This window comes from Indicator indicator, chromosome 4, assembly GCF_027791375.1.
Source record: "Indicator indicator isolate 239-I01 chromosome 4, UM_Iind_1.1, whole genome shotgun sequence".
NCBI classification, from domain to species: Eukaryota; Metazoa; Chordata; class Aves; order Piciformes; family Indicatoridae; genus Indicator; species Indicator indicator.
The window spans coordinates 4,532,803-4,559,396 of record NC_072013.1 but is presented as its reverse complement, the minus strand read 5'-3'; the positions used below and the strand labels follow the sequence as shown (position 1 = coordinate 4,559,396).

The following is a 26,594-nucleotide window of genomic DNA, read 5'->3' as shown; positions in this document are numbered from 1 at the left end:
GTTCAGTCTGGAGAAGAGGAGGCTGAAGGGAGACCTCATCATTCTCTACCACTACCTGAAGGGAGATTGGAGCAAGGAGGGGACCAGCCTCTTCTCCCTGATAACAAGCAACAGGACTAGAGGAAATGGTTGTAGTCTGCACCAGGGAAGGTTTGGGCTGGATGTTACAAAACATTTCTTCACTGAAAGGGTTATCAAACATTGGAATGGTCTGCCCAGGGCAGTGGTGGAGTCACAGTCCCTGAGGGTGTTCAAGCAGTGTGTGGACCTGGCACTTAGGGACATGGTTTAGTGTTGACCCTTCAGTGCTGGGTCAAGGGTTGGACTGGATGATCTTTGAGGTTTTTTGCAACCAGATATATTCTGTACTTCTGTATCTTCATCAGGTTCCCAAAACTGACATTTCAGCCTTGGGTTGCCATAGCTTCAGTTTACACTTGCCTCTGCCTTCAGCCACTGCTACCCAAAGAGAAAATCCCATCAGGATTCATGACAGAAAGTACTGGGAGTCACATTGCTCAAACCATAGCCCTGTCTTAAAGAGCAAACGTTGGAGAACAATCACCCGATATTTAGGAAATTATACTGGGGTGGGAGGGAAGGTGAGCAGAGTTTTCCTGCTCTATTTTGGAGGGCTAGAATAAGAGCACTCTCACCCAAGCCTCGGGAGAGGCTTCTCCCCTTCTGAGATGGGCTGGTACCAAATTTCATGCTCTGGATTGAAGACATAGAGCATGTTGCTGCAGGGTCCAACTGCCACTGATGCCTTCCTGGGCAAAGTCCCTCCGAAAACAAAGAGCTCCTTGTGGTAGATGGTTGCACTGTGGTAGGTGAGCAATGGCACCCTCCCTTTAGCCTGGAAAAAGTTCAGTATACTTTTGTCATGAGAAGCGCATCATTTGCTGCATGACCTGTAGGAAAGGGGCCCACATCACGCAGTGAGTTCAACAAGTATTAATTTTCACTTTATTTGCTCCCTAGCCAGAAATTTGCCATACAGGCAGACAGTACATCCTTTGCATACTCTGCACCACCAAAATGCTCTGATGAGAGAGGGAGGTCAATCTCCTAACCCAGCTTCCTCAGAAGACAGAGAACAGAAAGATCTCATCTAGGCTTATTCTGTAAAAGCAATTTTGTGACAGCCAGGAAAGCTCTCTGTAAGGACATGACAGGCAACTAAAGAGCTTAGAGATCTGCTGTACCCATAGCAGTCCATGATTTGAGAAGACCAGGTCTTTGCCTTGGCATTCAGTGCAACTCTCAACAGCACCATATCAAATGAGAGGCTATTTCCCTCTGCTGCTTGTAGAATCCTCCTACCATGACCTTGGTCAGGCACAGCACTCTACAACAACTATCTTTTCACTTTGCTTCACTCATTGTAGGCACAGCCCCTGGTTTCTAAGCTTGTAGCCCTTCAACATAGCATTCTTATATATGTCAATCCCAAATAAGCAGCTCAGAAAACCTGCAGCAACTGTGGCCCAAGACTACCAGAGTAAGGGTATGGGCACACTGATTGCCACCTTGAGGCAGGACCTGACACCGGTCCTGTGCTTTTAGCTTGGAAGAGGTGCAGTACTTACAGCCACAAGGAGCCATTTCCAGGTGACTGTGTCCAGAATGTAGATGCTGCTGCAGTCTTTGTCCTCCCTTACTCCTCCAAAGATGTAGATCCGCTTGGTGTCTGGGTCGTAGGTGGCTGTATGACCATACAAACACAATGGTGTGCTGTTTTGTAGCTGGAAATCCACCGGAACCCAGAAATCATTGTCTGTTGGAACAACACCAGATAGATGGTGTGGGAGTTCAAAGATGCTCTTGTTTTTTCCCATATTTAAAGAATATGTCATAAAATCTTTCCTCAAGACCTTGCTTCCTTCATCTCCTCTCTTTTGCGTCAGGCCTAGAGGGGCCTCATACAGAAATGTTTCTAAAGAATGAAGGGAAACACTAACAAGGTGGGGAATACAAAGATAGAATTGGTGAGGTGCAGAAAGCTGTGAGGCACTGGAATTTTATCTCATGCTTCTCCACCGGTCATAACACACAGACTGCAAACTGCACTGTTGCTTTTACCCTTTAAAACTCACCCAACGCTTTCCAGAACTTACACTCTGGTTCCTAGAGGGCCCTCACACACAACCCAACAGCCTCTCATGGCACCCTACACTGTTAGCTCAGCCTGGTGACCATGCCTGGTCCCCTCCTTATGCACAGACCCCCAAGTACCTCCTCCCATGCGCAGGAGCTACCCCAGAGTCCTACTGACTTCATTACCTTTGATAACCCTTAAGTTCCTACCTATTTCCAGCTTCCAGACTGCATCTTCACAGGGCTGCTGATTGACACCTTGTCCACCGATCAGAACAGCTGTCCCCAGGTCACTGAGGCACATAGCATGACACCACCGTGGGCTGGGACTGCCTGGGGAGGGGAGAGCACAGGGCTGTGAGCAGTCAGACAACACACCCCCAGTTCCCTTCCCTGCTGGGGACAAGGCAGCTAATGGCTCAGAGGGAAGAAGTGGGAAGGCAAACGCCCTACGTTCCTTCCCTGTGGGTGGCAAGAGACAGCTTCCCAAGGAAGGCTTTCTGTTGGCTTTGGAAAATAATTGCTGTACTAGGAGAGACACTGCTAGCAGAGGGAGCCAGCAAGGAGTCTGGCTGGATTTAAGATGTATACAGGCTGCCACTTCAGACATGGTTAGATAGCCCCAATTAATTACCCATCCCCAGAAGGAATATCCCACTTGTGGTACCCCTGTGTATTATTTCTTGTGAGGGAGGGCTACCCAGGGACAGCTTGTCAGGGCCTGAGATACTGCAACCAGAAGCTTGGAACTGCTTCCAGAGGCACTGCTTGTACTGCTCTGTTCCTGCTCCTTTCTTCTCCCAGGCCCAGGTGGTTGGCTGAGCAAGCTAAAAAATACTTTTCAATCAAAGTCTATTTCACACCTTACTTACCCTTTGCCTCAATCAGCTCTGCACCCAGAGGTGTGCCTGAGATTCAGAGGGGCTACAGAAGCATATTGGAGAGCTTGGCAGTACTGGAAGCACATATACTGAACGCATTTGCATGGGGAAGAACAGTATGTACACACAACCTACTTGGTATTCTTGATACCTTGAGAGGCCTGTAGCATTAAAGGGAATGGCATCACTGAGTGGCTGAAAAGACAAATCAGGCCCTAGGAACCAGATTCTCACCTTGCAACTCCTCCACTGCCAGATCTGCAGAGGAAACAGAAATGGCCCCATAAAGAATGCAGCCAGCAGACATACCCTGGAAAGTGCTAAGCTCTAAGATTTAAAGCAAGCCCTTTAGCCTTCTTCCTGCTCCTAGAACAAAGCTACCTCAATGCAACAAACAAGATGCAAGACCAAAAATCTTGAAGAAAGTCTTATCAGAAGAAATGCAGAAGACAGGTAACAGCAGGGCATGCTTTCTCTGCCATCATGCTGTCACCAATGTATCTCACCCCTCCGAAGGAAGCTCATTTACCCCCTTCTCACATTGCCTACAGCAAAAGTGACTTTATGATGAAGCTATATTTGTCTTTGTAAGAAGCAAGTCAAGCCCCAAGAAATCATTTTACATGCAGACCACTGAGTTACTGTCAAATGTTAACATAAAAACTTGGTCACACCAATTAACACTCCAGAAGCTAAAGGTTCAAAGCAGTTGGCAGCTACCTTCTCACTACTGAAAAGTAAGCACAATTATACTAATTATGCATATAATTCCTTTTCATAGTCTCTATAATAATAACAACCATTGTCTTCTATGGACCAAGTGTGAGTAGGAGAACAGGCAGAGCACTGGAGAATTTATACAACATCATATTAGGTAACTTTCTTATGCCTCAGGTTACTCTTTTGTAAAACAAGGCTAACAATACTTGCTTTCATTTATAAAGCACTTTTACAAAGAGTTATGTTATGGTACAGTGTGTTGGCACTAAAAGTATCCCATGTTCTATTTCTGGCCTTTTGCCAACAGGCAAAAACAAAAATCATCAAGCAGTTTATCCAGGACTAAAGAACAGTTCTCAGTATTTTTCAAGCTTAACTAGTCAAGCCCATCTTGCCTTTGAGGTATACAGAGAAATGGTCTGGGAGCTTCTTGCCCAGCAGCATTCAGACAAGATCTGTAAAACAAGTCTGGAAGCTGCCAGACTTACCTTCTTCACTGAGATCTCTCTCAGATGCTGTGGGTTCAAATAAAACTTTCCTGGGCTTCTTGAGGTAGACAGGACTCCTCTTCCAGGCCTCACTGGGTTCCACCTTGTCGGATGGTGGCTTAAGGGCACAGGTGTTCACCAGGGTCCTCAGTGGTGGGTGGATGTCCTTCCTCCCAGGCCTGAATGCTCTAGCAGTCACCTGTGAGCTCTGACCCTTAACCTGTGACAAGAGTCTCAGTCAAATCAGCCCTGAAGAAAAAGACCTGAGGCCACTGTTATTACTGGGCCAGAGATCAGTTTTGTGTGGTGACTGTTTTCAGACTCATCTTCCTTCCCTTTGGGTCATAAGGGCTAGCATGCCAACAGTATCAGCTGCCAAGTAAACGCTGAGCAATGCTGCTACCTGCTGCTACATGCCCAGCAGTCTGCTTTCAGACTGCTGGCTGCAATGGGCACAGCTAGCACAAGGCAACTGCAAAGGCAGAAAGACCATCTGTGCTAGGAGCAGACTAATCAAATATACCACCAAGGACTGTTAAATTTATTCCTTCCAAAGGCATTTCAGTGAAGAGTACCACTTTCTTTACCACAAGTGAATCCTCAGCTCCAAAAGTTGCCTAAACAGGCCACCTCTAAGACAACAGCAGCAAATGTGTCTGCTAGGTATCAACTCAAAACCTAGGAGAAGATACTAAAGAGAGAGAGAAAAACGAGAGGAAGTCTCCAGGGTACACACATACTGTAGTAGGTTCCTCCACGTCCTGGCCCTGGGGCATATCACCTGCTGGGAGCACTGGTGACTGGCTGGTTTCTGGAACAAGGAAAGGGCGGGCTGGTGTACTGCTGGAGACACCTCGGAGCAGCTGCAGCAGAAACAGTAACAGAATAAAAGGACATGCCAAGGGTGCTGGGCTCCACCCACAAGGGATGATCCAAAAGATGTCTTGCAAGTGACAAATTCCTTACAAGGGAATAGCCCAGCTTTCATCTCCAGCACCAACAGAATAAAGAAAAGCAAAGCCAGGCACTGGGAGATGCTAAATCCAAGAGCTCCAGTGCAAGGTAAAACAACCTTGTAAGTACCACAGACCCAGTAAATGGCTTTCTTCTACCCATCTCCTGCAATGTACAATGTGTTTTGTCAAAGCCATGTTTAGGCAATGGGCCTGGATCATCACAAGAGGGTTTAGGCTCAGCATATGTGCGTTAACAGATCCACATGAGGCAGCTCTGCCTTAGAGTAGCAAACGGAAGGAGAAGAGGGGAGAGGAAGTTCTGTAGCTCAGCAGTGACAATGTTTGGGATGCAGGGCAAGAAGAGAGGATGATGTCAGTTCTTTTACCTGTCCATTGACAGTCAGGATAAGCTTCACATAGTTGCCTTTGTCCATCTCTTTCAACGAGGCCATGAAAATATCTGTCCTCCAGTCACCTTCCCACACCAGAGACCTGCACATGTGACCAGGGGTGTTCAGCCCACAAGAGACACTGACCAGGTAAAAATTCCTACTCCCACACTAGCTGGTCATATCCCCAAAAAAAATTAAAAAAAAGAAAAAAAAAAAATCCATCCCTCAAAGCAGCCACAAGGAAGCTGCCGAAAGTATTACTAAAAAGAAACACCATGGTGCCATGGTGGAGGACCGGCACGCCTGAGTGGCTTTGGGAACAACACCAGCAAAACCAGGCAGCACTGCAGAGCAGAAAGCTTTTCCAGTGCACCCTTCCTGATACCACCAGTTCCTGTCGGACCTGCAGGCAGGCTCCAGCGTTCCAACCTGCTGCGGTGTAATGCCTGGGGTCACCAGCACGTCCACCACAACGCTTGTGTCCGCGGAGTAACAGCTCCAGTCTCCCAGCGCAAACACCACCAGCTGCTTTGGCAATGGCAGGGGCAGCCAAGCCTGGAAACCCATCTTGCTGGACTGGCTGCGGGGCGGGGGGGGGAACACAACAGAAAAGAGATAACCACCAAGGAGTAAAGTGGAAGGTCCAAAAAACATATGGAAAGGTTTGAAAACACACTTCTACCACAGTAGGGAAAAAAGAAAGGGGTTGTGTAATTTACAGCTGAGACTGCGCAGGAATGCAGTGAGAAGCAAGAGGCAGCCTAGGAAGGGAGGGCTGCCATGAGCTGGGGTAGCTCCACAGAGCTCTCGAGAGGCAAGGCGTGCAGGTCGCCCCCGGCCCGCCGCGGAGCCCACTCCGGAACACAGACGAGGCCGATCCGATCCCACCGCTCCCTCGCAGCCCCCGGAGCAAGCGCTGCCGCGACGAAGCTGCCCTTGGCTGGGCCATTCCGCACCTGCCGAGCCGCCGCGGCGGCTCCAGCAGCCCCCACAGCACATAGAAGGTGAGGCCGCCCTCCTGGGCGCTGCCCCACGGCCTCGGCCGGGCCCGGCGGCAGGCGGGCAGCATGGCAGCAAGTGGATGCGCCAGCTGCGGGCTGCCGCCATAAAGGCGCCGCGGCGCAGCTGTGTGCGGCCGGCCACCGCCCCCCGGCCCCCTTGCGCGGGCACCCGCCGCGGAGCGCCCGTCCGCACCGCTTTGGTCGGCGTTAGGAGGGCCCGGAGCTGCCGCGCCCGCCCCCATTCAGCCCCGGGAGCAGGCAGAAGGTCAGGGGAGCACGGGCAGCGGCTCCGGCCCCCTCATGCCGAGGCCCACCTCGCCGGCGGGCCAAGCTGCACTCATCGCTAGAGACCAAACCACACATCCCTTTGCGGGGGATTTCCTGTAGCTCTCATAAAAACCAGCAGGTGTGAAACTTTTTTCTCTTACTCTACAGACAAGGCTAGCCAAAAGAGGGCAGGACGTCTGTGTGTGTGAGTTCCCACGGGATTCTGCTGTGTCTCTGATACCACCCGTGTTACAAGGAATCGCTCTGCTAAAGTCAGAGCTGATGTTGATAATGCAACACCACTAAAAGCAATGACGGGGCTTCAGTAGCAAAATTATTGTCTCTCCGTGTAGCTGAAGCAGGGAAGAATCACTTCCCAGTCAGGGCCAACAAAGCCTATTGCAAGGTATTTGCTGAGCAGCTCATGATCAGAGCATTTCTGCTGCAGCTCAGCCACAAAAATCACAGAAAGGGTGATAAAGAGCTAATGTTAAGTAAATTTCACATTGCTTCCCTGCATCTCCATTGAGTTACTTATTTTTCCTCCTCGCCCTGTGTCTGAGCCAAGCTCAAGGACAGGAATTCATAGAAGTGCACAGTAATCAGTGTGCTGTTTCTCTTCAGGGGTCTTAAAAAGATGAAATGCCTTTAACTTGGCAGTCATCTATCCCTTTGATCAGCTTGCTTCATGATTACTTCTGCCCATCAATTATTTTATAAAAGTGCTCCAAGGAAACACAGATTAGAAACACACAATTGAACTTCTGCAGCACTTGCCCTACTGAGTTTCACAAGTGAGGAAGGATGGCTCAGGCTGCAATATCATTCCTCATTCTGAGCAGCAGGTGCTTTCTCCAGGCCACATAAATACAGTCTTCATAGTCAGATAAAGTTGATGGGTAGGCAGCTATCAGGAACTATGAAGGGTAATAAGAGTACCTGGTAACTGAAGAACATGCTTTTAATCCTTCAGATTGAAAGATGATGTAATGGAATGGGGCTAAAATAGCTAGAGGGCATCTCTGCAAATGAATGTGAAAAGTATTAATATGAAGCACATGAGGGTTAAACATTCAAATTCTCCACATCTCCCTGATATGAGCTTGGCTACTTGCTTGTTCCTCTATACTTCTTCAGGCATTTAGTACAATTTCAAGCGTTGCAGAAAATTTAAAGAAGTAAAATAAATATCAAGTCAGTTTAACAGATAAACCTTCCTGGCTGGAACCATCATTTACTGCTGACATCAGAGTATTTCCCTACCCATCTGCAACCAGAATGCTCAGTGTGTTACATGTTTGCCTCTTCTTTGCTCACAGAGCTAATTATAATTGCATTCTTGTCTTGTTGGAGAGTCTGTAGTTCAGTTTTTCATATCAAGGCACTCACTTTAAGCAGAAAACAAAGGTTCTGGTTGCATAGTGAAAAGTTTATTTAAAGAGAATAAGTTTCAATATACTATTATAAATCAGCCATAACACAAATAAAAGTAACACAAACCAAGCGTAGAAGCAATGCAATCTCGCTATAGTCTTCTTATGTGCCCTTCAGCAAGAGTCAGTGCCACATTTTATTGAAATATCCTCTCCTCCATTTAGAACTTGTATCTTGAGAGGACACAAAAAGCAAACAGTTGGCACTGAGAACTCAATTTTGAAACCACAGGACATGAAAGATATGCACATCACATAGATAAGGACTGACAGACAACCCTCAGTTCACAGGAATATAGGTCTGTAAAAGGTATGACCAACTACAAGGTGCTCCCCATTAAAAGACTATGCTAGCAGCCTGGAGCAGTGACTTGAGAGCAGACTTTCCATCTGGGCATCCTGGAGGTTGCAGGGAGACCATCTCCAATTATTTTTAACTTCCAAATGCAGTTCCTAAACTTCAAGTTCATTACTTGGCAAAGCCTCCTTAGCTCTGAGCTTAATGGCTAGCATCCAGCATCTTGCCCATGGGATTTGACTCACCAGTCCAGATGGGCTTATACCAGATAACTCACTGAGAGATTACAAAATTCTTTCTCTCTCCCTACCTGCTAAAGGGTACATTTCTTGTGACAGAGCTTCTGAGAAAGCAACATGTAAAAGCAGAGTGGAACACAAAAGCCAAGGGGAGTTAGACCCACCATCCACTCAGCCTTATATGTCTTCAGCACCAGTGATTAAGTCGCCAGAGATTCTTTGGAGGCAAACATGGAATAACCCCAGCGAAAATTCCCCTCCTAGCAAGATGTATTTTAACTCTGCAGTTTTACGTACCTTCTAAAACTTTTAGTTGGTATTTACTGCTTTAGATAACTTATTTAGATAAATGATGTAGCATGTTGACACCTGCTAAACTGCCTTTTTTCACAGTCTTAATTAACCAAGGTATTGAACATGATCAGTTCCCAGTTTTTCATTGAGATGTTCTGCTACATCTACATGACACTGTCAGATCCAGTATTTTCCTAGTTATGAGAAAAGGAGAAAGTCTTTTCTTTCATACCTGTAGATAGAAAAAACCCTTTAGTTGCTTTGGTCTCTTATCCAACCTCAATATATATAAAAACGCACCATTCACACCACTGGATTCAGACACTTTTTTTGGAGAAAATGAATGAACACAAGGAATGTTTTTCTATGTCTGTCTAGTGTTCCTCTGGTCCTCAGGTTTATCACCAGTATATCAAAAGGATTAGTCCTCAATTGTGTTTCTCAATATCTGACAGCAATGTGTGATTTCACAAGGCAAAGATCTTATGGCACCAGGAAACTCAAACTAATTTTACAGCAGTAAGACAGTCTCTAATGAACAGCTTAAATCTGCAGAAAGAGCCTATAGGGGCTCTCCTTGTCTGACTTTAGGAAGCATCTCTCCTCCACTCTCATGGGCAGAGAAACAAAAGTCTCTTGGATTAATGACATCTATGGCTTTCATTCGCACTCCCTGTTCCTATGGCACCTTGTAATAAATCCTCTGTAGAGTGGCTTTAGTAAGGGTAGTGAGACAAAAAATAAGGGTGTAAGTAGTGGGGTTAGATGTGAACTCCTTTAGGGATCTCTACTCTGATTCCCCACAAGAATGAACAAGTTTTTCAGCAAATAGACATGTGATCCCTAACCCACCTCACAAGGTTCAGCACCACAATAACTGACCCACTGGCAGCTACGGATGAAGGTTACATGTGTGCACAGCTACAGTAGACAAGCATGCAGGGTAAAGCCAAAATGAAAGGTGTGTGGCTGTCTTTTAGACTCAGCTGCATAGTAACTCAACTCTGTTCTTAGCACCTGAAGTCAACAACTAAGCTCTCTCTCTTACCACATTTTTACCTTACCTGCTCATTTAAACAGCTCACTACTAACAATCATCTGTCACTATTAAATGGGTCCCAAGCATTAATTTGCAATTAGGCTATGTCTGACACTGGTAACCTTTCACAAGAAGCCATAAAGCAGGCTTCCAAAGAGTTTGTGAGTAAACTGGATCAGTCCAAGTAGTCCCTGACTGAAGCAACTTTACTCTCTGTCCTCAATAAAATACATTTTAAACTCATTACTCCTGAAGAGAAAAAGAGAAAACAATGGAGATCTTATGACTATCTTTGACATAAAAGAAATGCCCAAAACATTGTGGCTTCTTATGGTAAGTATGCAATTACACAAGCTAAGTTTTATACACATCCTGCACTACAGGTTTGTCTTGTATCTCTTACTTAACATGTAAGTCTTATTTCCAGATCTGAATTATATTAAAAAGGAAAAGGAAAACAATTTTGTGCTTTCACAAAAGCAAACCCAAAATACAAAAGAAGCTTCTTTCTTGATTTAGCTTTCTGAATTTATACACAATTTACAGGGAGGAAAAAACCCACACTTATCCAAAATCTTCCTGTTACAGCAACAAAGAAGGAATTTTCCTTTCTCAAGGATTAATTTCCCTCTTGGAGTGGAACTGCCTTCTAAATTCATCTTGCTTCCTAAACCCAAGACTTAGTTCCAGAGGTCTGCAATTAAAATAATAAAAAAGTTCCATCACTGCCTCAGCCAGAGAGCAGGACTCAATGCAAATCTAAGAGATACAGCAAACTGAAAAAGGATGCATGAGAAACAAATTACTTCTTTGAACCAACTACAAGCTCTACTTTAAATGGGAATGGCTGCTGTTAATCACTAGTCATGCAGCCAAGCTACTGGCTTTATCAGAAAATTAATGAAAACTACATATCTGTCCAAAGAGAAGCTGTCACTTGGATAATGAATGGTGTGTACCCCAGAAACAACATAATTGTGTAATGTAGAAATTAAAGGAAAACAAAGGGGGGGGGGAAAGAGGAATTATCCTGTACAACTGTGAAGCTTCTCTGTTTCCTACAGATTAAATACTCTTGTGTTTATAAGAGATACCAGATACTTCTGGAAAAGTTAAGCAGTGATGTAACAGACACTGAATGTTTTCAGTTCCACTGCAGCAGGCCCATCTATGGGCAGACAGCATTTGCAGACCAGGTGCATGCTGGCTGGGATGATACCACATTCAGTGCTGCTGTTGGGCCTAAGTCAGTAAGACTGAGACAGGCATGATGCCAAACAAGTGACCTGAGCCTTACTAACGGTTGACCCACACTTCAGACAGGTAAAACTGAGCAACAGATTACCACCTACAGTGCAGCTTTACTAAAACCACTAACTAATGGCTTGAAAACTGACACAACACTATTTGTGTGCCAGTGAGTGATCAAAGTTGGTTGTGAGGGAAGGCTTATTAACTTCTTACAAGATGACAAAACACATTTTGAACCTCAATATAAGCAATACACAGACAGGAGAGGGAAGTAGCCATGAGTTAGCAACAGGGAGGCCAATCTATAAGGGAAATAGTTTTTAGTGGAGATAACTTACTAGCCTGCAATAAGCTGTGCAACTGAGGATCAGTAACTTCAGAGTGTCTATTGTTATGTACAGGTCAGGCTTTCCTTCATAAGCAAGTCCTAATTACAAAGCAGAGTGAGTCACAAGACAGTATATCATACACTAACCAGCAAGTGCATACGGAGCTCTGTGGATCTCAAGGCAAAGGACCAAAGTAATTTGAGTGGGACAGTGCTGACATTGTGGTGAGACTGAAAAGTCCTTTTTATTTTCTTCTACTCAGTGTCTAGGAACTTGACAGGAAAAGGATGAAAAAGGAGAATGCCTTACCCAAGTTGCTCAGGCCTGATTCAAGTGCTTGGTACAAAGGCCACAGGATGGTCCTTCATCTCCCCCAAGAGAAGCTAAAGGAAGGAACAATGCTCCCCAAGCTGCTAAATGAAAGAGCATCTTTGACTTGGTACTCTGACAGGTACCAAGCCCTGCTGTTCTGTCTCCATGCAAGGCTGTCCTGTGGCTGCCCCTACTTAAATAAGGCAGCTTTGCAGTTCCCCCTGCCCACGTGTGCAACTCTCACTCTCTTTTACAAAAGGCATTTGTTTTTTTCCTAGTTTCAGAACCCAAACCAGCAAGAACTTTTGCTTTTTTACCCTGACCAACTCTGCACCCCACCTGCTCTGTGTTCCAATCAGCAGGTTTTGTGTTTCTCCTCCTGCTCCCATCTTGGCCTGCTCTCTCATGGATTGACAGCTCTCTCTCACACAGTTCTGACCTACTGAGCTCTCTGGGGCAGCAAGTAAGTAAGCAGAGGAGCTTGAATATGGGTAAATTGTATAGTATTACACTATAGCCTTAAATAGGAAATATATAGCCCTCCTACGAGAGTGAAATCTTTGGCTTTAACTACTCCAAAATCATTTCGTCCATCATTTCCTCTCAGTAGAGGGAATGGATCAAGCAGAGGTGCTTTACCTAGAGGATTTAAAAACAAAACTCAGGACTCAACTGGGATCACCTTGCAAACAGCCACATTCTTTCTCTGCAAAGAGGTATCAAAATATAAATACAGCAGTATTCTTAGAAAAGGGAATCATTTCAAGTTAAAAGTATTAAAATAAACAGTTACAGATAAACGTGATTTAAAATTCATCTCTGAAGGATTAACTTAATCCCTGTTCAATTCTGCTGGTACTTGAGCAGAAGATGTTCACTAATGCCATTGCTAGCCACCAGCACATGCCCTGAAACTCCATCCTTTTTCATGTGGTCAGGGTTAGCAATGGCCTTGGTGATTCTGGTTCACAGAAAAGGTTGGTTAAATCTCACACCTTCCGAGTTTCTGAGCACAGGTGTTCTTTTCTAACAATACCTTCGCAACAGCAATGGCAGCTGACAAGCTATACTTCTCTTGGGAGCCTTTTCTTTGCCACACATGATACTACCCATCTGGCAGCAATACCAGTGAACCACCAGGCTGCTACTAAGAAACATTTCCTGTGCATTTATTCATTGTACACCAACCTTTCTGTATTTATTCAGCACAGCAGTAAGCAATTTCTTCTGCTTCACATCTGGATTGTAGGAAAAGCTTCCGGTGGTCACACAAGTTTTAATCATCACACATATTCCTACAATCCACAGGTATTCTTAATATGTAGGAAAACCTTCTTATGGGCTCCTACGTGCGCACCCTCCCCCCATTCCATTCAGCTACACACTGTGACTGCCATTTGGGGCCTGCCTGTTGTGGCCTTGCCTTGCCACTGGCCAGATGCACCTCCACCTACTGGAGCGAAGGAAGCACTGGCTGCTGGGGGACTTGTACTGGTGGCAGGTGATGAGGCTATAGGTGGCTAAGTGACTCGCCAGCTGTGCTTTCATCTCACTGCAGCTGACAGCTGCCCTCTAGTGACGTAGGTGCAACAGGAGAGTCAGAAAAGGTATTCACGAAATAGTAACAGGTCAAGAATATTTTCATTTTCATACCAGCACAACAGATCGAAACCAAGACCACCTGAACCTGGCCTCTGGGCATTTATCAGCTGTGACATGAAGGTCCAGCTGATGCCCACACAGAGCAGATCTCCCACAGTTTTACAGAAAGAGCAGCTACCTGTAGACAACTACATGGTAATAGCTACCTTTCTCCACAGGGACAGCAGGCAAGGAGGGTGTGGGGAGAAACCAGTTAGCATCTGGAGAGAAGCCGGCAGAATTGTGCCTTAGTTCTGTCACACAATGGTACCCACCAGGCAGTATCAGGGCTGGGTGGCAGCCTGCTGCACTCACCAGTACCTGCCTGCTGTCCCTGCCCCTTCCTGTTTCTTCAGCTAGTGTAATAGACACGAAAGAACAGAGTCTTATTGCGGAGGAGAGAGTATGAGTTATCAAACTTCAGCAGGTAGATGCCCTCGCCTGGGTACTCGTGGCTGCCTGCCTGCACCTCCCGATGGCTGTTCCTCCGGTACACAGGCATGATCTCCCCGTAGCGGTTCCGCAGGTAGCTCTTGGACCCTCTCTCCACATCACCAACAGGGGCGAGTCCTGAGTGCAAAAGAGGAGACAAGTAAGTAGGCCAGAGCCAGTTAAGCTATTAGGCAGTCCAGCAAAACACCATCAAGACCAGAATGTGTCAGAGGCAGGCAGGTCTACAGAAGGCTAATTATGATAGCATTACCCATAGCATCTGCTCTGACCTCACAGCAAATAATACCCAAAAAGTCCAGCTTTCCTTGTCATGACAAAGGACTTGGTGAGAAACAGTTCTCTTGGGAATACTGATAGGACAGTATCCACTTGTCTGCCAGCCTGGTCTTCTCTCCCTGGGCTTACGTTTTAGATACCTCACTGCTTTTACACATATGACAGTGATCCAGTGACACAGACATGAAGCAAAGGAAAGGTGGGAAAGCTCTTAGCTACAACGTCATTGTGTTTGTGCCATCAATTCTTCTCCAAGAGGATTCCTTACACAAGAAAACCTGCAAAATTAATTTGACACGGACCTCCCAGCTACCCTGGCTACACATACACAGAAGCAACAGAACAGGCAATGTCACTGTGTGTTCCAGAAGCACAAAGACAGGAATCGATCCTCTCAAATGCAGTCAGTGGGAGCTACTAATGTAATGGGAGAAAAAAACCCAAACAAACCAACCACCCACCCAAAAAACAATCAAACAAAAAACAACCAATAAAAACTTAGGGAAAAACAAAACAAAACAAACCAAAACAACAAAACACACACATAAACCCTAACCTTTTTGCTCCTACTCACCACCAGAAATTTCTCAGTCTGAGAAACTAAGAACAACAGTCAAGTTAAAATTTCAGATTCTAATCTGTTTATCAACTAAAAGTTGAACAAATTAATTCTGAGTTTATTTTTCAATGTGTTAAATTTTAAGAAGACTCTTGGAGAAGGACAGTCACTGAAACGTGCTACAGCAGGAAGGACTAAATGTTTTCTCATCATAGCCTAACCAAGAACCCAAAAGGCTGCAAAGATAACAAGTGGTCTGAGCAACAAAGTAGACAGAAATTACAGCATTTGGCAGACTCTCTCAGCAGCACAGTAACAAGCACCACAAATCAACCCTGGTAAGTTTTGCACTAACCTTCAATTTCATCCTCCTCCTCTTCATCCTCCTCATCACTGGATTCACTGACCTGAACAGTAATGGCAGTGCTAGTCACTGTGGTCCAGTCAAAATAGACTCCAAACCCAATGTCATAATCATCTGTAGCAAACTCCCAGCAAATGCATTTTCCATCAGGATGAGTTGGCACACGGACTGTCACCACCTCGCCTCGCTTCACCACCATCTGGCCATTCTTCTCCCTTCCCATCTTGGCTTTGAATTCCTTCATCTTCTCAGTGGTCCACATGGTGGGTGGAGCCAGAGGGGGAGGCTGAGCTGAAACAAGGGAAAAGATCATGGGTTCACCCAACTTTTAACTACTCACAAACTGTTACCTGAAATCAGTGAAGCTACTTCTAATAAGGCTTTTGCGTTCTGAACCCTGCTCTCAGAAGCTTTGGTTGTGGAGTTTTCCCACTCGCAAGCCAGGAACCCAAATCCCCAGCAGGAATTAACAGTGTCTCCAGGATAGCCTCTGTTCTTTTCTAGCCAGAGCAGGCAGATAGCCTCTGTTCTTTTCTAGCCAGAGCAGGCACCTAAGGAGGGGCCTCAGTACTCACCTTTCCTCTGCTCCCCAAGGAGGTCTGCAGTCTCCAGCTCAGCTGAAAGGATATCCACAGCACCAGTGTGATCTGACTGAATCATGACTATATCCCCTGCTCCTTGAGGAACGTGGTAGTCGTCTACCCTAACAGCTTTCTGCACAAAGAACATAAAAACCATCGTCATAAAGACCCTGGTGGTAAGAAAGTCCCCAGATGTGTATAAAACAACTCATTAATAATTCAGGCATCTTTCTGAAGCCAAGAACCTGCAGAAGTTTCTATTAGTTAAAACAGAATGGCTGGCTCAGAGACACCTCTCTGCATTATTTCCCCCAATGCACTGAAGTTATGAACTTTGAAGTCAACTGTTGTGTTACACACCCCTTGGCCTCACCAGGAGTCCCTGGGCAGGCACATTTTTGCATCTGCCTGAGTTAATTGTCATCTCTCAACAAAGCAATAGCCATACAGATTTAGCTGAAAGAATTCCCAAGACATGAGTCTCTCCATGGGGAGACCCTTTCAGCTCCCTATGCACCTAGACTACAGCCACAATCAAACTGTCATTTGCTGCATTCTAGTTACAAGTTCATCTGGTTCACTGCAGCCAGTCCTTTCTCCTCACATAGGGAAAGTCACAGCTCATGAGCTAGGTGCCACTTGCACAAGTTCTTCTGACTCATCTGTAGTGCAAATTGGCTGCTCAACAAAACAAACGAGACAGCAGTCACTTTCAGTTCCCCCTTCCATAAAGCTGCAGGGAAGTAATTCCCAAGAGCCCCAGACAAGAGGCAGAAGGTAAAAATAAGCTTGAAGATTAGTGAGCCAAAAAACTGCAAGGAAGTGAGGACTATCCAAAGTCACAAGAAGGGTTTTGTAAACCAGTCAGACTGTTAACATTTACCTCCAAATAATGCACAGAATGAAGTACAACTGAATCTATGGTAACTCTACTTTTGCCTTAACACAACCCTTAAAGCCTCAGTTTCATAGTCACATGCACAACAGTAGAGTGGAAGAACTATCGCTGTACCACTGCCCTTGCTTTCAGATAGAAAGTACACCCACCTACCTCTTCGAGGGACTGGATTTGGTCAGGCAGCTTCTCTTTTACTTCAGAAACTTCCTGGTCCTTCAAATTGCCAGCTTCTTGCTTCAAATCCTCCGTCCTGCCAGCATTCAGGAGCGACCCAATCTGTGATCTGTCAGAGGAGGAGCGCACTAAATTCAGCACTTACATCCAGGGTACAGCCAGAGGAATCATTCTGCTCTGGAACTCAAATTCAAATGGACTGAAGGGGAAAAGCTTCTGTGATCAGCACCTGCCAACTGCACAGAGAATCGTCTGCACCCCAGTCCTGTCCTCATCTCCATGCGCTTATCTTCCACATGAGCCAGAGAAAGCAATTTCAGTTGTAGATACTCCATGCTTGCTGCCCTTCAGACAGCAGCAGCTCTCTGCTCTTGCCCCACAGCATGCCTGCTCACCAGCACTGTACTAAGTGCAGAAATTAGCAGCAACTTTTCCGCTCAAGAAAGAGCAACTTCTATGCCAGCTACTGCGAGCCATTCTGCATATTCCATCAGAGGTCAGCTGGATCAGTAAAACAATTCGAACCAGTTTTGACAGCCATCCTGAAAATTCTCCCTATTTAAGTGTCCTGTTATGCCTTTCCTACTAGCAATCCCAAGAGATACTGGGAGCACCCAGGTGCCTCTGCCATATTCAAATGTGTTGCACAGAGAAGCAAATCATAAAACATACAACAGCAGCACAATAGCAGCTCACTAACCTCTAACATTCTGTGACTCTGTGTGCGTGATTCTATGTCAAGAGGAGGTAGACAAGTTAGAACAAAAAGAAAGTTACATAGCAGAGAAAGAATGGGCAAGAATGAAAACATCTTCCCAAGCTTGTGGTCAGAGGAATGATGGAAGCAGAGGCCAGAAGGGATCTGCATCTGCTTCATCACTATTCCTTTTGTATTTGCGAAAGGATAACACCATGAAACAAACTTTAAACCGGTACCCATTGCCACAGAGAGCAGAAGAAGAGAGAAGCAGGCTCACTGACCATCACCAGCCAGAATAATCCTCTGTAGGCAGCAGAGACTTTTTTTTTTTAACTCTTTTTTGGTCACTGTTGTTTGTGGGGTTTTTTTCTACCTCAAATAAACCTTGTGGGTTTTTTTCAGTTGATTGGGTTGGGTTTTTCAGTTGTTGGGATTTTTTAAATTGTTTTTGGTTGGTTGGTTTTGGTTTGGTTTTGTGTTTGTTTTTTTTTCCCTAGACTTTATTTCTGCTCGTTTTCAGTGAGGTTGGGGTATATCTACTGTCTGATGTAATTAACTCACACATTTCTGAAACTGTATCCTGTGCAACAAATGTATGATGGCAAATGAAACTCCACTGTCTAGGATATTAGTTCTTCTAACCAATGCAATGACTTGGCCACAAGCACATACTCAACAGATAACAAGCCAAACATAACGGGATCAATTAGCAGCGTTAACAAAGGAGTGACACAGAAAACGAAGTGAAGAAAAAAACCCAAAACACTGTCAAGATGACACTACAAGGTGTTTTCTTACTCAGCTTCCACCAGAATTATAGACAGTAGGAATGCCCAATTACTAAAATATTATTTGGAGAAGATAGAGAAAAATTCCTTATGAGAGATTATTAGCTCTTACAGTGGACTACAAAACCTCGCAGGGTTCCTTCCAAATGGAATGATTCTGTGATTTGAATAGCTGAGCCATGAACAACACTTCCTCACTTCATAACCTTCGAAACAACCTTAAGCCTGTATGAACAGCCCTTGCTATACCAATTCTGGCATATTCTATCACAAAGCAGACAACTCTGTCTCCAGTCCCTTCCCTTCACCCGCACACGATCAACTACCATAGAGAGGAGGTCACAGGGGTGTAACAGGCTGTCATGCATATGGGTCACAACACAGAAAAGGATTTTCCCACCTGTTCTGAGAAGTGCTGGACTCCAAAGAATCAACCAGCTGATCTTCAGGCTCTGTCTTTTGGGCTGAGTTGTCATTTTCTAAAAACAAATAGAATATACAGACAGAAGGTGAAACACATTTTGGGGTTTAGAATAAAGGAAAAAGTACAGCTACCGCTCATTGACAAGGTCATATGGTCATGGAACAAAGAGCTGCATCAGTTAGTTTTTCATGTTATGAGCTGTACCTAGCACCTTGCAGAACAAAGATTTGCAATTGTCTTAACCTTAGGATTGAGAGAAGAAAACCCATGCGTGATTTTCGTGCAGAACTGCTCTCAGAAACAGAGTTATTTCATGCACCACCATCCCTGGCTTTAGGACAGAACAAGGCCAAATTGCATCATGTAAAACTGGGCTAAAAAAGCCCTGGAAAAAGCAATCATGTAGTTCCCACAGGGCTCTGACGAGATGGAAATTCCTAGCTCACTGCTAAAAGGACTGTCTACAAAGATGGCTCCTGGTCTCCCCGAGTCTCCTGAACTCCGGGAGAGCTCTGTCCCCACGCGCCACAGCCCTGCTGCCTGATCGTATTAAGGCAGTGAACCGGGCATCGGCAAGTTCCTGTGTTTGCAGCAGCAACACGTCTTTATCAGCTCTCTGATGGCTGTTTCGCGGAGCCAGCTTCGAGCTGGGAGGTTTCTCCACCAATACAGCACCGGGACGCCGGCTCACGAGAGAGACCCCAAGTGAGGCAGTCCAGCGCCCAACTAGACAGGGGCCTCTTTCACGGAGGGAAGCACACTGTTTGTAATAAACCTACGTTAGTCTTTGGCCTGCAGGAAAAAACCGCCGGGAACTGTTGCTGCAGTTTCGGGTGCAGGGCGGCAGTGGAACCCTGCGCCCCTGGCAGGTGCGGGTGCCAGCTGCAGGGGGGTATGCCTGGACATCCCGGCCGGCCCCTCGCCGTGCAGCAGCCCACCCACCCGGTACAGCACTTGTTATCCAAGGGACAACTCCTGATGCTGCTCTTCGTAAGCGGTACAGTATACAGTACCGAAGCAAACTGTCACTGCTGAAATAAAGCTTTCCTGGAGAAACGAGGAAACCTACCACCGAAAAGGAAACTCAGGGTACTCTCCCTGGCCTCAAGGCGAGCGCTAAAATATGCGTCCCGGGGCCTGCCGCCTCATCGCGGCGGTCCCTCAGTCACTGCCCCGCAGCCCGCGGGCAGCCCGACCGGCTGCTGGGGGGGTCTTCTCGGGGACCCGGGCCGGGTTGCAAGGCGCTCCCTGACGCCGGGAGCGAAGAGCGCAGGCAAGGAGCCGCTCCCGCTGCCCGCCGCGACCAGACCGGCTGCCCCCTCCCCTGCCGAACCCGTACCTGAGGGGTGCCGGGGTCCGGGGCCGCCGCGGCCGCCCGGCGTCCCAGTGGCCGGGGGCTCGAAGCGGGAGCCGGCGGCAGCAGCCAGCACGTCCGACATAGGCAGGGTTGAGCGGGCGGCCGGCGCGCGCGGAGCCGAAGGCGGCAGCCCGCCGCAGCGGAAAGAGCCGAGTGAGGACGAAGTGCTGCGGTCGCCGTCAGCGGAAAGAGCCGAATGAGGACAGAGTGCTGCGCGGCCGTCAGCGAAAAACCCCGAGAGTGAACGCGGGTGGAGCAACAAGAACCGACTGGGTGCGTTTGAATCGGACAGAAGGGAGAGGGCGGCGCCTACGTGCTCTCCTCTCAGCCTCCCCCCACGACAACACAGCCAATCACAAAGTTCCGCAGAGCCAGGGGGCGCGGGACGCAGGCGTCCTTGCCGGGTGTTAGCAGAGTGGGGGTGGTGGCAGTGGTGGTTGCCATGGGAAGCCCGGAAGGACGCGTTGCCTTGGTGGCCTGGCCATGGTGCCGATGGAGCCGAGCCCGCGACCCGCGGGGCCGGGAGTGGCCGAGGGTCCGGAACCCGAGGAGGGTTCGGAGCCCCCGCACGCGGGATGGCCGCGGTTCGCCTGTCCCATCCTGTCCTGGAGCGCCGAGAAGGTGACTGAGTGGGTGATGCAGCTCGGCTTTCCCCAGTACGAGGTGCGGCACTGCCGGCCCGGGCGGGAAGCCCCCTCCTCTACCGCCGCCTGAACGGATGGCCCCGAACTCTCTCTGTGTGTGAGCGAGTGTGCCGCGTGGGCGACAGTGGCCGAGGGCGACCCGCTGCCCATTCACCTTTCCTTCTGCTTATCTGCCCAGGAGTGCTTCAGGGCCAACGGCATCACTGGCCGCCGTCTCGTCCTTGTGAACTGCTCCAGTCTGCCCGCCATGGGCATCACGGATTTCTGCCACATGCAGGTGCGGCCGTCTGCGGGTCCCAGAGCACCTTAGCCCCTCGGAGCCCAGCTCTGTTAGCGTGCAAGTTAGACTATTACTGATCGGATTGCTGGTATTCAAAGACTGAGCCGAAACTGGACAGCTGGAAGTACTTAGCCTATCTTTAAGACTATGTTGCTCCTCTTGCCACATGCAATTGTGTAAGTTGAAACGAAGCCTATATATCCCTCAGATTTTTTTTTTTCAGTAACTTTCCACTTACTGATTCGCAGTACTTCTAAAAATCTAGTCAGAGCTGACCTGCAGCAACTGAGCCACTGATCCCAGGCAGCAGAGGGGAACTCATTGTTACTTCCTTGTTCTACACTTTGCTGAACACAAACAGCATCTTCCTCATTTTATAAACGTGTACTTGTCTGCTCGTTTTCCTTTCAAACCTACATCTTTTCTGTAACAAGCACTGATAGTTAATCTAACTAGACTGAAGTTCAGGGATATGGTCTGGCCTTCCAAACTTCTTGAAGGTTCAGAAAATAAGCAAGCTGACTTACATTTTAGTACCCTTTTCTCCTGGCTAATGGAAACCACAAAGGGCTACATTTAGAGTCAAATTGTTTGTTTTGCATCATACTTTAAAGTTGTTTTCCCCAGAGGACACATGGTAGAAGTTCAAATAACCAGGAAGAAAGAAAAATCTTTGTGGTCCAGTGGCTAGAGCAGGAACACTATTTTTTTTTTTCATTTTAAAGCATCAAAAAGCAAATTTCCCGCAGTCTGGCTGCACAATCTTAACTGTTTGTTTGAAATGAAATATATTACTGACTAGTGCCATGACTTTGCCTGTTAGGTGAAGGAGAAGGCACCAAATTAAGTTTAGTTTTTCGGACAATAGCCATTGAAGAGTATTTCTAGTACAAGCAGATACAGCATTTATAGCCATTTGCATTTACCAAAGATGTCAAGAATTTCACAGGCTTTGTAAGCCTCACATTGGGATATTAGGATTAAGTGTGGTGGTAGTTCAGCTGCTGAGAAACACTAAGCTGTGGGTTAGAGATGTCAACTGTAATCCATTCTTCCTCCTGCAGAAAATGAATTTCCTCTGAGACAGGATAAGTAATAGCCAGCATATTGCATCAGGCTTTGAAATGAGCCTCTCTGTAGAGTTTTCCATAGCTTGCAAGTGAATTTGGGACATCTCACAGACTTGAGTGGAACCTAGAGGTTCTTGAAGATTGTGCACTATCCTTCTAATTGTTTGTGTTGTAGAGAACTTTACTCTTGATAATATCCAAGTCTGCAGAGCTCTGAGGAGGATGTGGTTCGTTGGGTCTTTAAGGAAAATGTGTAGCAGAGCAGATACAAATTAAGGCCATAGTCCCAGGCACATAAGATTCCCAACTAGAAATACCAGTGAAAGTCTGTGAACAGTTGAAACTGAGATAGTTACTATAGAAATAAACATGATAGCATCAGCTCAGTATGAAAGACACTTTTTTTGCAATTTAGGGGAAATGGCACTTGGCTAGAGAGCAGCCACACAGCGAATTATGTGGAAGCTACACTGCATGGACAAGTGAAGTTACTACTGGTATTTTAAATATCAAAATCACTGAAGATACTAGTCCAGTGTTCTTTTGATATTGCACAAGGTGTGGTACTGCTCTTCAAAGCTAAAGTTGGAGAAAAGTTTTGAGCAAATACTGTGAAAGATCAGCAAAACTTTGTGAATTATATTTTGAAGTTTCAGTCAAATCAGAAGGCTACACTCTCAGAGTTGACTTAAAAAATAATGGCAAAGCTCTTTTCACTGACCAGCTGCCTCAGTCACCCATCATTTCCTTAATGAGCAATATGACTTACTGGTTTAAATTAGTTTTTACATCTCTTCTGTCTATATTCTCTGTTGTTGACAATGTAACTTAACAAACACCAGTTTTTGCTTTAGGCAGAACAGACTCCAGCTCATTCACCCATAATTTGTCTGTTTTGCAAGTGGAAAGAGCTGTTTGTGCCACTAAGAGACCAGATGTGATGCCACCCCTACCAGTAAACCTGGAGACTGAGCAGTGTGCTGTGCTTTTGCAATGTCACACGGGGCTAATGGGTTCAGATCCCTCTTGAGTTGCAACTTCAAAAGTGAAAAGTCCAAAATTCAGAAATTCAGTTCGTTTTCCTGCTGTTCTTGCACAGAATGAATGGTATTAGCTGTTACTGTGTGAAAGGAAACCTTCTTGTATTTTGTTTTGTCTTTCAGGAGATTTCACGACACGTGCGAGAGCTGCTGTGGATTGAGAAGCCTCTCTTCAGCAGATCCATTGCCCTCCCACACACAGACACTCTGGGTCTCTTCCTAGAGCAAAAGTCCCGATCAGGAAAGAAAGCAGATGCCCTCACTTTCTCACAATTTATCCAAGAAGCAGGACTAGAGCCCTATACTACAGTTCCTCCTTTGCAACAAGCCCAGACTGAGGTAGCGGATGCTCTCCCTGTATCACAGGGCACCCAGAGGCAGGATTAGAATCTCACACTGCACATCCACCTTTCTAAGAAGCCCAGCAGGGACAGCAGAATACAGTCTTATTCCCTTGCAGTTTGTCCAAGCAGGTATATAGCTCCACCTTCTCCAGATCACAGAAAAAGTCATTGTAGCTCTTAGCCATTTGATGACAGCAAACACATCCCTACATTGGCTCTTTGCTCCAGTCCCTTGTTTGCTTCCAGGAAGTGAAGCAGAAGCTATAAATCAGATTGTAGCCCTGTCTGTCTTTCAGTTCTGCTTCAGAGTTGATTAAAAAGACAAATAAAAATAAATACATAAATAATATAATAGTTGTGTTTTAATCACCTGTGATTGATAATAATTTGCTTGCAGCTCAAGTGAACAGATTTCTCCCAGATTTTAGTGTCTGCAGACTGGGCTCACTGTAAAGCCCAGATGTAAGATACAACAAGTGGTGTACAGGTGTGGTGCCAGCTGCTGCCAGCAATCACTGTTAGAAAAGGGGCCCAGTTACAAGATGCACAACTAATCCCTGGCCTCACCACAGAAATCATTTCCTGTGAGAGAAAACTAGGCAGTGGTTTATCATAGTAAACACTACTGAAAGACATTGTAGATGACAGCAGGAAGCATAAGATAATACTCTAAACTGAACTAGAGATTTAGGGAATAAAAAAATACTTTGTCCTGGATGTATTTGGACAGACTATCCAGTTACCTCCTTTTTCCTTGAAAGTAATATTACATAGCCTGTGGTGGGGGTGGTGCATTATCAAGCAGTATGAATAAGTGCTGGTTAAAGCCTGGCTCAACAGAAAGAGTGCTCCCGACTAAATCATTGCTATTTTGTCTGGCATCAATGGCTTCCTCGAGATCCCCTATGGAAAAAAAATGAAACTGAAGCAGTTCATAGGTCTGGATAACTATGTAATAAGCAAATTCAAACCAAAATAAAGGAAGACTCAGATATGTCTGAGTCTAGACTCAGACATGGGATATGTAAGCTTACTGAGCAGTCCAGAGAGTGAAACTTGTTGAAACAAATGTATGCATATGGTTATTGGCTGGAATATGCTAGAGTCTAAGAGTGAATAGTGCTGGTTCTTGCACTCCTCAGTCCTGTCAGGTGGCTAGGATGAGATCTCAGCAAAGCATTCTGCCACAGGCTTCATTACAGTTTATGAGGACTTAGAATCAGCTAGCAGTTTCCTCTGGAATTTCTGAGCAGATGTTGGAAGCAGTGGAGAACAAAGTCAGATACTTGAATCTAAAGTGTACCAGGTATTACTCTGCCATGCAGAGCAAAACTGAGCCAAGTGAGAGTCTTTTCCCTCAAGCAGTGTTCCCTTTACTTAATCTCCTCATTAGCCCAATCCATGGACTGAATTCACTACCAGCAACATCTGCCCTGACTAGATATCCCATAGGAACTTCTTTCCTGCATCCCATGCTGCAGTTCTGATGACCGGCTTCAGACAACCCTGGTAAGTAGCCAAACAGGAACCAGGGACAAAACGACCCAGGGATGATATTTCAGATCTTTTATTGCTAAAACATCATCTAAAGCAATCTTCCCTGGCAGGTCCTAAGGACAATACATAGTTCAGCCCCGTCAGACGAGGGATGAGAAGTTTTAGAGCAAAGAGGAAGCTTGGACAAGCAGTGCCTTAGCATTCAATGCTTTCTTACTCCTCTGAGTCATTGAAGAAGCAAAACCTCTGCTGACTCTGGCACCCAAGCCATGGTCAGGAAATTTTTCTGCACAGATAGGGCAGCATTTGGGGAAACAGAGGTCACTGAGTAATTTCAGTGCCTTCTGCTGAGGCAGGCTCTGACACATGTTGCTGTTCAGGGCTGCCGCCCTGAAAATGGCCACCAGCCATTCAGCATTGACTGTTACTTTCCCCGCAGGACACACAAACCCAAATATCGCTTACCAGTGTGCACACAGGTGTGAAGAGACATTGTCATCTCCCACATCTGTGAAAAATTGCATTGATGATCAGTTAGAGCTGGTTTATTTGAAACCTCTGATCTAGGACCATTTTAGGTGAGGGGTGCTGAAATTAATAGTAATTACTCTAATATAGCTTGTATGTTCTATAGCTCATTCTCATTGAGTAAAGAGAAGTCCTTTACAGGCTGCATATGAAGTCATACAAACTTTTGGCCATCATGAACAGACATTATAGCCTGCTTTAAGAGTGTTCATGGAGACAAAAATGAGAAGAGCATGCAGAAGTGGATAATGAAATTGCTGTGGACAGATGTAGCAGCAACAATAGAAACAACACACCCATGGAAATAGATGTTGAGCCTAAGGGAGGGGAAAAAGATTTTGAACCATATTCTTGCTCAGAAAGCACATCTTAGCTCCTTCTCACTGATGTAGCCTCAGGCTTACTCTTATTTCATGAAGGAAAACAGCAGCTGTTTAAAAACTAGTGGCAGGTACATGGAAAGCAGTGCTTCTGGAAGACAGGGTGACCCCAAACTAGAGAAACTGGTGAGGGAGACACATGCTGCATCATTTTGCCCATCCACTTTGCATGCGTGACCACCCCCTTCCATGCATGCTATTTCCACCCCAGCTTTAGCTGTACAGTGGTAGATTTCTCTAGGAGGGTTTTCTCACCTATGCTGCACTCCTCATCAACAGAATTATCACCAGCTCAGACCCAAGACCCAACCTTGAATCATACAGGCGGGGGAACCACCGAGCACAACTCCTCGGGAGAACTGCTACCAAGTTGAAGCCTAAAGAGAGCTTCTACTGGGGAACTGCAGAGGCAGGTTGTCTGCCCTGCTTCAGGATCTAGCAGCGCCGCTGGGACTGTGCCCCTCGCCTCACTCATCCATGGGTTCCCGGCAGGAGCACTGGTCCTACAGCCTCACGATGGCACTGCAGCAAAGGAATTGCTTCAACCTGAAAGTAGAGGCATCAGAAGGGAGCTCGCCGGCAGGGCAGGACAAGGATGC

At 46.2% G+C, this 26,594-nt stretch overlaps 1 protein-coding gene across 1 annotated transcript; it reads right to left on the bottom strand.

Moving 5' to 3' along the window:
* Positions 1–13,990: 13,990 nt before the first annotated feature.
* TMED8 (transmembrane p24 trafficking protein family member 8) lies at positions 13,991–20,294 on the bottom strand. The gene is made up of 6 exons (XM_054400723.1): positions 20,195–20,294; positions 18,832–18,910; positions 16,923–17,052; positions 15,866–16,004; positions 15,282–15,581; positions 13,991–14,208 (listed from the first exon to the last, which is right to left on the bottom strand). Exons 1-6 carry the CDS (start codon positions 20,292–20,294, stop codon positions 13,991–13,993), a joined length of 966 nt encoding a protein of 321 aa, XP_054256698.1.
* Positions 20,295–26,594: the final 6,300 nt, after the last annotated feature.